At 37.8% G+C, this 12,625-nt stretch overlaps 1 protein-coding gene across 6 annotated transcripts in view; it reads left to right on the top strand.

The window, feature by feature from the left end:
- PAPOLA (poly(A) polymerase alpha) overlaps positions 1-12,625 on the top strand; it is a 59,114-nt gene that overhangs the window by 10,544 nt on the left and 35,945 nt on the right. For all 6 annotated transcript variants that reach the window (XM_047738348.1, XM_047738350.1, XM_047738353.1 and 3 more), the window contains exons 2-6: positions 4,025-4,198; positions 4,779-4,845; positions 9,354-9,435; positions 11,439-11,548; positions 11,993-12,046. In XM_047738348.1, the coding sequence (XP_047594304.1) occupies positions 4,025-4,198; positions 4,779-4,845; positions 9,354-9,435; positions 11,439-11,548; positions 11,993-12,046 (487 nt within the window). The remainder of the gene's footprint in view (positions 1-4,024; positions 4,199-4,778; positions 4,846-9,353; positions 9,436-11,438; positions 11,549-11,992; positions 12,047-12,625) is intronic.

Below are 12,625 nucleotides of genomic sequence, written 5' to 3' on the forward strand. Positions count from 1 at the left end.
AATGAAAATATTTTAAATATTTTAAATGTTGTAAAGAAAATATGCTGTGTTCCATGATTGAGAGAAGAATTCTGAAAATACTAAACACTCTGGGCCCCCCAGGTGCCAGCCACTCTTCTACTCACCAAAACACTTGGGATGGGGGAAGTAATGTTTTGCTGTGGGTTTTTTTTTTTTTTTTTTTGTGGTTTTGAGAGGGGGCAAAATTCATGTACTGTAATAAATAAGATGTATTTACATCTTATTCCAATCCAGAAAGGATTAAGACAAAATGCTTTAGTCACATATTAAAAACCAGCAAAATATTTTGCATTAAAGGTTGGGTGAAAAGGAAAAATAAGGATAGAAATATAAAGCAGCAAGAAATTAGGGTACAAGTTCTTACATTGTGATAATTGCATTGTTGTAGAGTAGAGAACTTGCTGGATGGCCACCAGTTTCACCCAGAGAATTCATAGAGTATCCTGAAAGTAAAGATAAATCATGTTCATGAGATGGAAAATCTCAGGCACAGGAAAAGCACACGTAGAACGTTCTTCATAGTAAAAACCCCGAAAGAAATTTTAATAAATCACAAATACTGTAGCTCTGTATCTAGTCTGTTTTTTCTTTGTTTTGTGTAATTGTGGGATTTCATTGTTAAAATAGAGTCATGTCTAAAAACTAAATGCTGGTTAAAAAATGACTAGAAAGTGATAGATGGGGCAGATATCTAATGTGTTTGAGAATGGGAGGAAGAAGTGCATTCTTGGGGTTGATAGCTGTGTGGTGTATTGTTCTAGGAGAGGCTCTATAAAGCAGAATCCTTTAAATTACTCAGTATTGAATGTGTATTTTTGTTTTGTTAGAATAGCAAATAAAAGATCCTTAAATTGTTTTATCACTTCACTTGATTTCTAATACTAAAATTGAATGGAAAACTTCACTTTCTCCATTTACAGTCATGGTTAGCTTTTCTACTTGGGACATTTTGGACACTGACAGTGCATATGGTAGCTTGTAATTTCTAGTCCAGATATTTAAGTTAAAATTAAGCTATTTTTATTGGAGGCACAGGTATCTTGTGACTTTCAGAATATGTATTTCTTTTTTCTTACTTGATTTTGACTCATTTTTATTTTTTGATAAGTGTTCTTGAATTAGTGTATGTTTTATATATGTACTTGTTAGATACATGTTCTGTATGTATACATGTGTAGACATAGGCTGTATATGTAATTCTTTCCTGAATTAGATGGGGCAAATAAATATGATTTTATTTTAGATTATGTGATGATTTTTTTAATAAAGTAAATAAAAAGCTGTAATTTGCATCTAATTTGTTTCCCCATCAAAATGTTAAATTCCTAGAAATCAGACTCTTAGAAATCAACATATTTTTCAAATTAGGGTGAGCAGACTTGGTGTGAATTTAGAAATGTGAGTCGGTATCCTAATATTCTGGTGATATTTTTGAAGTAGATAGGACCTTTCCAAGCATTGTTATTTTGCGAAACAGTGGAAAACCTGAATATTTGAGAAAGAAAAACTGGGAAAGAGAACTGAGCCTTAACCTCACAGAGAGTGAGTACTCCTATTTTGTTGATGACCCAACTCAACTGGTAATAGATATAACCCCTTCAGAAAGGAATGAATGTAGAGAAATGTATTACTTGCTCAAAACAAAAACCATTCCACTAGAGTGGATTATTTTACCTGAAGTTATGAAAACAAATCCAGTTCACACTTGACTTGAAATCTCGCCTTGCTTGAACCAAGTCTAGCTAGAATGAACTTGTATTTGTTTTCATTTCTGGCTCTACTCATGTTAAAATCATTTATTAAGGTATTCATAATCCTGTGGTAGTCACGAAGGGTTCTAGTTTACTTGGAGAAACTCATATGAAGCAGTGAAAAATATGAAAGAATATAATCACTTTGGGGTATGTGGTCAGTGTGATGTTTTCATTTAATACCTGATATATCTGAAATCAGTATGTATAGTGTGAAGAATTCTCAAATGGTTAGGCAGTTTTGAGGGCCACTTTTTTTTTTTTTTTAAAGATTTTATTTATTAGAGCACAAGCAGCTATAGCGGCAGGGAGAGGGAGAAGGGAGAAGCAGGCTCCCCCCTGAGCGGGGAGCCCAGTGCCATGCGGGGCTGGATCCCAGGACCCTGGGATCATGAGCTGAGCCAAGGCAGAGGCTTAACCAGCTGAGCCATGCAGGTGCCCTGAGGGCTACTCCCCCCTCCTTTTAAAAAAGATTTTATTTATTAGAGAGAGCGCATGAGAGGAGAGAGGTCAGCAGGAGAAGCAGACTCCCCGAAGAGCAGGGAGCCCGATGTGGGAGCCCGATGTGGGAGCCCGATGTGGGATCCCAGGACTTCGGGATCATGACCTGAGCTGAAGGCAGCTGCTTAACCAACTGAGCCACCCAGGCACCCAAGAACTACCTTTTTGATGTCACTTTTATGGAACCTGATGGTAACTTTATTGACAATATGTACTAACCAAGACATGAATGCGTTTTCACTTAGGTTAATTTGTATATTTTAATCATAGAAAATGCTACATAAATTTGAAAAATAGAGCATTAATGTAAGATATTTAGTCTGAGACAGTATTTGATACTCATGTGGACTCCCAGCTCTGGGAATTAGCATAGCTTTTGTATAGCTTTGTAGTTTAGGTTACAGGAGTAGGAGGAAGGATCTAAAATGAATTAATTGCTGCAACAGATAATATATCTGACATATTTATGTCACATATTTAAATGTTACTACAAAGCCTGGATTAAAATTGAGAAAGTGCATAACTAGACCAGGAAACATTGACTAGAGAATATACAGACCAATGGTGAACTTAGAAACAAGCAGTATGAGTTTCTTGGCATTCTTATTTCTGTGTTGCTATCAGAAGACAAAATACAGAACACTGTCCAGCACTCACTGTATAAACCAGAACCCAGCGGGTAGGTATTAAATGCATAATGGGACTTCCATGCATAGGATTCTTGGATTTGGCATATTATTGCTTAAGTAGATTATTGCACTTCAATTATTTTTTTCTCTTCAGTATAAAAAAAATTACGTACTTAGAACTTGGAAAGAAAAGTAGGCGTGTGTGTGTGTATATAAAACAGACACTTTAATTTTTTAAGGAACAGATATGGGAGAAATAGGTTCCTAACCCGTTCCTCATTTTGTATGGTATTTGACTTGTTAGTTTTTAAATAATAATTGTGCTACTTATCTTTAGAGCTCTTATCCATTGACTTACAATTATTTTAACAGAGAATAAGAGACAAGAATGAGTTTCATCAAAAAATACTTGAGTCTAATTTTCTAAAGCGTTTCAAGCATGCCATGCCTTTTTATATTTAACTAGTTACAGTAAAATCCCACTGATTGTAAAAAATCTGGAATTTCTCTAAAAGTAGGGGAAAACTACTTCTAGATTAGCATCACTGTTAAGTGCCAGTCTCTCACCAGAAATGTGTAATAAGTTTGTGTGACTACAGAGTCCCCCATTCTGCAAGTTATCTTTGTTATTTGCCCTGTATTTTATAAATTTTTTTCACTGTGAGTCAGATACTAAATTCTATTTGTGTAGTCTCTTGTATTGGTTAAATAGTGTGTGTTTTTTTACTTTATTAATTGTAGTGTGTTTATCATTGCTTTAGAAATAATACAACAGATTATGGCTTCTTTTCAAGAAGTAGTTTCTCAGTTCACCATATTCTAGATTGTGTTTTCTCTACCAGTGTATTTGATCTGGATTCTTACAGCTTATTTAAGTATCTAGTTAATGACAAAGATAAAAGTCCTTGGAGTGGGAAGAGATACAGAGTTTTCTCTTCGGTCACTTGCTTTTGGTTGGTTACTTTTTGTTCTGAGATGTCTTTTGAAAGGAGTCTTTTTGAGTATGGCAGGGAACCAACTGTGTTTAGAAATGCATTTTATTAAAGCAGTTTTTCTAGTCAAATGGTTTGTTTCAAATTGTAGAAATTCTTCGGCAGTAATTTTATCTCCTTTTGTTTGTAGTCCAGTTACAACGCAGGGATCACAACAAACACAGCCGCCCCAGAAGCACTATGGCATCACCTCTCCTATCAGCTTAGCAGCCCCCAAGGAGACGGACTGCCTGCTTACGCAGAAACTAATTGAGACTCTGAAGCCCTTCGGGGTTTTTGAAGAGGAAGAGGAACTGCAGCGCAGGTGAATACACACATATTTTTCTTTTAATTTGTAATTTTTCATCAGTGTAATAAACTAATTTTTTTAAGAGTTTATTTTATTTGACAGAGCGAGAGATCACAGGTAGGCAGAGAAGCAGGCAGAGAGAGGGGGGAAGCAGGCTCCCTGCTCAACAGAGAGCCCGATGCCAGGGCTCGATCCCAGGACCTTGAGACCATGACCTGAGCTGAAGGCAGAGCCGTAACCCACTGAACCACCCAGGCACCTCAGTAATTTTTGAGGCATTATCTACTCAGAATATTCCCTGAAATCTGTCTTGTACAAGAGCGAAGCTTAGAAACTTTTTTCCTACAGTGAATTTTATTCCCTTTTGATTTTTGATGCTTTTAGTTATTACAGTACAGAATTGTCAGAAGGAAAATTCTTACTCAGCTAAAAGAATGCCTTACCCAGCGTAACAGTGCCTGTAGTAAACTGCTGTATACTTTCTGATAACTTAAAAACTGGTTGAAATTTAGGGATCCATCTATTGAAAACTGATTTTCATTTTAATTAGTAATGAAACAACTTGATACTTGATTGATATTTGCTCTATCAACAGGATTTTAATTTTGGGAAAATTAAATAACCTCGTAAAAGAGTGGATACGAGAAATCAGTGAAAGCAAGGTAAGGTGGCTTATTTGTATAGGAAATGATTCGTCAGCTGAGCAGCAGCAGTCTTAAGCTGTTCTTATTACAGTGAATTTGAGTCTTTAATGCAAAGTCCGTTTTAGACTATTTGATACCAGAATTAGATTGTTTCTAATTATTTTGAAAGCAGGGAAATCTGAATTCAGTGATTTTATAAATACTTTTTTGTTGCAGTATTTTAAGTTGAAACTCCATAATTACTTATGCTTCACAGAAATAATAGATATTGCCTGAAGAGGTGCTTTAAAAATGTATATTAAATATTTGAGAATCTTGTTACCTTTTAAGCAACCTATGACATTGAACAGTTTTTAGGTTTGCAGATAGTAAACTCTCAAACTCAGTATCTCCTTAGTTTTTTATAATATTCTCTGAGTTCCTAAAATTTTATTACGAAAAATCATACATACAGTTGATGAATCCATGACTGGGCTTCTGGTAAAGGAAATGTATTCTTAGAGCTGTGTATGGTATTCATTTGACCCATTTTTAAAAATTGCATAGGGACATCTGGCTGGCTTAGTCTGTAGAGGGTGCAGCTCTTGATCTTGGGGTTGTAAGTTTGAGTCCCATGTTGGGGGTAGAGTTTATATTAAAAAAATTGCTTACATAGTGGTAATTTTCCCAGGCAGTACAAAATGCATATTTAATCTATAATACATCTTGAAAAATTGATGGAAAGAGAACCAGGGATTGAACAAAACTTGAGAGAGGGGTTTAACAAAGAAGAAAGTGTTTCGATTTTAGTCAACTTTATACTTTTTTTTAAAGATTTTTATATATTTATTTGACAAAGAGACAGCGAGAAAGGGAACACAAGCAGGGGGAGTGGGAGAGGGAGAAGCAGGCTTCCTGCTGAGCAGGGAGCCTGATATGGGGCCTGATCCTAGGACCCTGGGATCATGACCTGAACCGAAGGCAGATGCCTAACAACTGAACCACCCTGGCGTCCCAATATAATACTGTCTTCTTGAAACAGCATATATATATTTTAAGCAACTGATTAAAATAGTGGGAGTGTTCTAAATGGGGAACTCCATGTATTATGTGGTTTCTCACTGATAGAATTCCTGATATGAATGAGGTTTTGTTTTTTTATTTATTTTTAAAGATTTGGGGGGCGGTGCAGAGGGGGAGAGAGAATCTTGGGCATACTCCCTCGGAGCCTGGATGTGGGGCTTGATTCCAGGTCCCTGAGATCATGACCTGAGCTGAAATCAAAAGTTGGACCCTTAACCAATTGTGCCAGCAGGCACCCCATGAATGAGATTTCATAAAGGAAGGTTTTTTTTTTTTTTTTAAAGATTTTATTTATTTATTTGACAGACAGAGATCACAAGTAGGCAGAGAGGCAGACAGAGAGAGAGGGGGAAGCAGGCTCTCCACCGAGCAGAGAGCCCGACGCGGGGCTCGATCCCAGGACCCTGAGACCATGACCCGAGCCGAAGGCAGAGGACTTAACCCACTGAGCCACCCAGGCGCCCCAAGGAAGGTTTTTCTTTGAGCTGAGCAGCAGATGTCCAAGTTAAAGTATTTTTTACTTATTTATTGAAATTAGTGTTTCCTTAACCTGTGGGAAATAGTTTTTTTTTTTTTTTAAAGATTTTATTTATTTATTTGTCAGAGAGAGAGAGCGAGCGAGCGCACAAGCAGTCAGAGGGGGAGAGAGAAGCAGGCTCCCTGCTGAGCAAGGAGCCTGATGCGGGACTTGATGCAGGACTCGTTCCAGGACTCTGGGATCATGACCTGAGCCTAAGGCATTGGCTTAACCGACTGAGCCACCCAGGCATCCCAGGAAATACAGCTTTGTTTTAATGGCATTTTTTAAATGTTTAAGTTTAAAGCCATAGTCAAGTAGACAAAGCCAAAACTTAGACTTATTTATTGTGAAACATGAATACTGCTTCATGGATAGTTTGTTTCAGGTATTTACTTCAGTAAGTTTCTTTCACGAGTAATTCTTTTTTTTTTTTTTTTTTAAGATTTTATTTATTTATTCGACAGACAGAGATCACAAGTAGGCAGAGAGGCAGGCAGAGAGAGAGAGAGAGAGGAGGAAGCAGGCTCTCCACTGAGCAGAGAGCCCGATGCGGGGCTCGATCCCAGGACCCTGAGATCATGACCTGAGCCGAAGGCAGAGGCTTTGACCCACTGAGCCACCCAGGTGCCCCTCACCAGTAATTCTTGATACAGTTCTTCCTGCTGGTTTTACTGCCGTAAGAAAATGTCTTAGGATGACTGAAAGTAGTGCTTATTCCTGTTGGGTTTTATCAATGTCCTTTCCACTATAGCCTAATCATTAGTAGTCAGTTGGTTAGAGAAAATTTTGATCTTTTGTATCTGCCTTTTGTAGAGAGAATTTCTTCTCCAGATGGTTAGTTTTAGGACTTGATACAGGATTTCTTGATGTTGACACTATTGATATTTTGGGAGCAGATAATTCTTTTTTAGGGTGCTGTCATGTGCATCATAAGATGTTAAGCAAAACACATCCCTGACCCCTTTTTACTAGATTTACTAGTAAACCTGCCTTCTCTCTCTCTCCAGATGATGACTAAAAATGTCTCCAGACATTCCTGTATGTTCCTGGAGGAGTGGAGTCATCCCTTGTTGAGAAGCAGTGATTAATAGATAGTTCCAGTTAATTTATTTATGGTATTGGGGGGGGAGTTATGTAAGATTTGAATTTTTTTTTTTAAAGATTTTATTTATTTATTTGACAGATCACAAGTAGGCAGAGAGGCAGGTGGCGGGGGGCGGGGAAGCAGGCTCCCCGCTGAGCAGAGAGCCTGATGCGGGGCTCGATCCCAGGACCCTGAGAACATGACCTGAGCTGAAGGCAGAGGCTTAACCCACTGAGCCACCCAGGTCCCCCTAAGATTTGATTTTTACTTTAGTTGTCTTGTTTGCTAATATTCTGATACTAAAAAAAAAAAAAAAGATTTTGCAATTTATTTTTCTGTGACCTGAATTAAAGAATCTTAATTTTCTGGGTTAAAATTACTAAAATAGCTATAAGCATATAAATGTGTAAACGTGCTAATAATAGTAGCCATAAGTGACATGTGGCTGTTTCAGTTTAAATGAACTAAAATATCTAGCTCCTCAGCCAAGCTAGCTTTATTTCACTATATACACATTACATACGTATTTCACACCGTAGTGGCTGCTATATTGGACAGTTTAGAGTTCACTTATCCAAAAGATCTGTTTTACTAGAAAAGTTCATAGATCATTGTTCTCAGGTAGTTTCTTCCTAACTCCCTTTGTAGACGTATTCCTGCAACATCTTCCTGGCTTAATTTACATAACCGGGCCATCTTTGCAAGTGAGATTTTTAGATTTCTAAATGTAGGAAGACAAATGTAATATATCTACATGGTCCTTTTTCTGTAAGTGTTGATTAAATGTGCCCTCAAAAAACAAGGGAGTCCCTGAATCTTTACAATTTATTTTTAAGGTTTTTGTAGTATGAAGTAACACTTTCATTTATGTTACTTGAGGAGGAGTGATGGGTGTTTTGGTACTGAATAAGATGTTACTGAGGAATTAGAAAGTGAAGAGAAACATTGACCAAGCACACATTAAAATTGTTTTTTGTTTGGACAGGTACCATCCTTACCACCAGTGGTATTAAGTACTCACCATAGTACTTTAAAGTAGTACCAGGGCCAGGAAGATGATTTTTTTTTTTTTTAAAGATTTAATTTATTTATTTGTCAGAGAGAGCACAAGCAGGCAGAGTGGCAGGCAGAGACAGGCTCCCTGCTGGACAAGAAGCCCGATGTGGGACTCGATCCCAGGACCCTGGGATCATGACCTGAGCCGAAGGCAGTGGCTTAACCGACTGAGCCAACCAGGTGTCCTGGGAAGATGAGTTTTAAATGCTTGCCTTTATCATTGTTCTTGGTGTTTCTACTCTAAGAAACTATCACTAAGTTTTAGTTCTGTTCAAAGTAATCCCACCAAAGCCTTTGGAAATCTCAACTGTTATGTAGCAGTATTGGCTTTAAAGTCACTTTTGATATGGTAAAATTATGTCTGATGTACTATGGAATATTCAGTATAATCATTGAATGTAATTTTTTTAAGCCATCAAATATGTTTTTGTTTTATTCTAACATTAATGATATTTGCAGCATCTTGGTCATGAATAAAATCTGCTTCTAACATTGATCCAATGGAATCACATGTTCTCCTGTATGATAGTCCTCTTATATAGCAGTTTCCAGAAATGTGGCAAAATTCTAAAACGGTATGGGTAACTAAGTCACATTCACTAAAATTGGAATTTGCTTTTATTTCAGAATTGGTTGCTACCTGAAGACCTGGTATTTGGTAGAGCTGACAGAGTTTGTTTACCTTCCATGAATTTGCACTGAATTTGAATTCTTGGGTTTTTAAAAATTATTATATAGTGCTGTTTAAAATAATTTCTTTTGTGCTCCACTGATAAACTATCCCATTTCTTGTTTGTTTAACAGAATCTTCCACAATCTGTAATTGAAAATGTTGGAGGAAAAATTTTTACGTTTGGATCTTACAGATTAGGAGTACATACAAAAGGTAAATACTGTTTTAATTATCTTGTGAAGGAATACCCTTTTTAGTTCTTAAAAATCATAATGACGCATTCATCACAGTTACTTGAGTGAGTTTGCCTGGAAGATAGAGTACTTCAGGGAGCCTAAAGTTAAGAAGATAAAAACAGATGCCTTCTAAACCTGCACTGACCAATGTGGTACTAAGTAAACTTAAAAAATCAGGTCTGTACAGCATAGGCAATATAGTCAGTAGTATGGTAGCGATCTTGTGTAGTAAGAGGTGGTAACTGTACTTGAGAGTGGTGAGCAGAGCATAGTGTATAGACTTGTGCAGTCATTGTGTTGTACACCTGAGGCTAACATAACATTGAACATCAACTATACTTAAGCTGAAGAAGTTAAGTGCGTGCCTCAGTGGAAGTAGCCACGTTTTCATTGTCCATTAGTAACATGGTGGCTAGTGGCTACTGTGCTGCAAAGTGCTGAGAGAACTTACTTCCATTGGAGGGTTCTTTGGACAGTGTGCTGTTCTCTGTATCAGTTCCTCTACCTAAAGAATATCAGCTCAGGAAATCAGAAAAAAATGAATACAGACCTTTTTTTTTTTTTTTTTTAAAGGTTTTATTTATTTATTTGACAGACAGAGATCACAAGTAGGCAGAGAGGCAGGCAGAGAGAGAGGAGGAAGCAGGCTCCCCGCTGAGCAGAGAGCCCGATGCGGGGCTCGATCCCAGGACCCTGGAATCATGACCTGGCAGAAGCTTAACCCACTGAGCCACCCAGGTGCCCCGAATGCAGACCTTTTAAAAAGACCTGTGGATTTTCTTTCCACCATGCTTTTTTTAATAGTTGTGAAATACATTTGAGCAAAAACCAGACCACAATAGTGTATGTGCAGTCATTGATGATTACTATTAGTTTTCTTGCTTATGCTTGTACTTACACAAAGAAATACACAGTGAGAATGGTACCATGACAGAGAACATTTATTGGACTTTTTTGGTGGGCACTGAGCTCATAGTAAGCTTTTGGTCTTCATTATCTCATTTATTCCTCAGTTCTCTTATTCTCATGTAACAAATAGATGTCTGAGGCTTACACAAACAGTAGGCATGAACAGTTTCTCTCAGCCATCTCTTGGCAGAACTAGCATTCTTCAACCATTAACCACTGGCTTCTTTGTTAAAACTGTCTGCCAGGATAGTGTTCTCTTTGTCCTGGCACCCTTTCTTCTCCCTATCTCCCACTGCTCTGTGCCAGTAGTAGTTAGGCATTTGCTTTTGATGTGTCCTGTGCACTGTACAGTTTCTTCCTTTCACATATATGCTAAATATACAGCCTTCAGAGTAGTGCCTTAGCTATTGAGTCTTCTAGAGAAATGACTATGTTGACCTGATTCCAAATAGTCATTCCAAATGACTATGTTGACCTGATTCTCTCCCTTTTATGATTCCAGTTATTGATTTAAGTCATCTTTGTTGTGTTCCCCCTATGCGCTTGAGGCTTGGCTCCTGTCAAGCACTAAATTAGTAACAAGTATCTTAACCATGGTATGCCTTTTTGCATTCTTGCCAGTCATCCTTTTGGGAGTTTATTCTGTAGGCCCCATTTAGGGGCCAGGTAGAGGCTTATAAGCACTACTCACATAATGTGTGTTGCGGGGGGAATACTTTGTTACGGTTTGCTAATGAATATGGCTATGACTAGTAACATCAAAATGTTGGGTGTCTTCTTGAACAGTTCCCTCTCTTTAACATAAAAGTCCTATCTGAGTTACCTTCCTCTGACTCCCGGGTCACCTGGACCACTACAAAGAGAGGTTATTGCAGGAAAAAAAGATAACCCGTCAGTTAGGATCCTGTTTTTCCTCTACTGACCGTAATGTTTTTTAAGGGGAAGGGCACATTTTTAGAGGCTCACCGGTATAATGTTAGCAGATTCTCAACATCAAGTACTGCCATGATAAGATGCAAAATAATTTTATCGTAATAGTAATTCGTGGTTGATGGGCTTAATTTTTTTTAGGTGCCGATATTGATGCGCTGTGTGTTGCACCAAGACATGTTGATCGAAGCGACTTTTTCACCTCATTCTATGACAAGTTGAAATTACAGGAAGAAGTGAAAGATTTAAGAGTGCGTAAATGTTTGGGGTGAGAGGGGAGGAGTTACAAAAATTAGTGAAATAGAGCAAATTTTGTGGTATAGCCGTCATTTATTGAACTCCTGCAGTTTGCCCGATCCTTTCAAGGGCTGAATGTGCGTGCTTGCATTTTATTCTTTACAAGCCTAAAATAAATTTCATCTCATGTTCAGAGTAGGAGATCAGGGACAAAGAGTAAGTATTAAGCAGTGTTGCTACAGTTACATCTGAGTGGCAGAAATCAAGGCTTTGAACCTAGGTTTATCTGATACAAGAGCCTAGTGTCTTAACGCTAGTTGCTGAGAACCTAGTCTGTGTCAGGCATTATGCTAATATGTTTAAACAATTTAAAGGTCTCATTCACTCAAAAGAACTAAAACTAGTATAGGTCTGATATGTAGTTTCAGAGACACTGAACTCCCTTAATCTTCTTACAGGCTGTTGAAGAAGCATTTGTACCAGTTATCAAACTGTGTTTTGATGGGATAGAGGTAAGGTGTAATTCAAATAGTTCTTGCTCTGTACAATGTTGATTGTTGTAGGTTAAAAATTATTTTAATTGGTAAGTTGCTGTGATACTATTGTTTTTTTTTTTTTTAATAGAAGTGACTCTGTTCTTTGTAGAAAATCAGTTCTAGTCTTTTTTATTTTTTAAAATTTTTATTTATTTTTTTAGAGGGAGTGGGAAGGGAGAGCGAGAATCCTAGGGTGGCTCCACGCTGGGCTCAGTCTCATGACTCTGAGATCATGACGTGGACTGAAATCAAGAGTTGGATGCTTAACCGACTGAGCCACCCAGACACCCCAGTTTTAGTGTTTTTTTTGTTTTTGTTTTTTTAAAGAGATTTATTAGAGAGAGAATGAGAGAGATGCGCTGCGGGGGGCGGAGAGGGAGGGAATCTCAGACAGACTCCTTGCTGAGCACAGAGCCTAGAGTGGGGCTCGATCCCAGGATCCTGAGATCAAGAGTCTGATGCTCAACCAACTGAGCCACTGAGGTGCCCCTTAATCTTTTCTCAAAGAGCCTCATGAAATTAAGAGCTAAAATATAGGCAGAAATAACTAAACAT

The sequence above is a fragment of the Lutra lutra genome, chromosome 7, assembly GCF_902655055.1.
Source record: "Lutra lutra chromosome 7, mLutLut1.2, whole genome shotgun sequence".
Taxonomy (NCBI): Eukaryota; Metazoa; Chordata; class Mammalia; order Carnivora; family Mustelidae; genus Lutra; species Lutra lutra.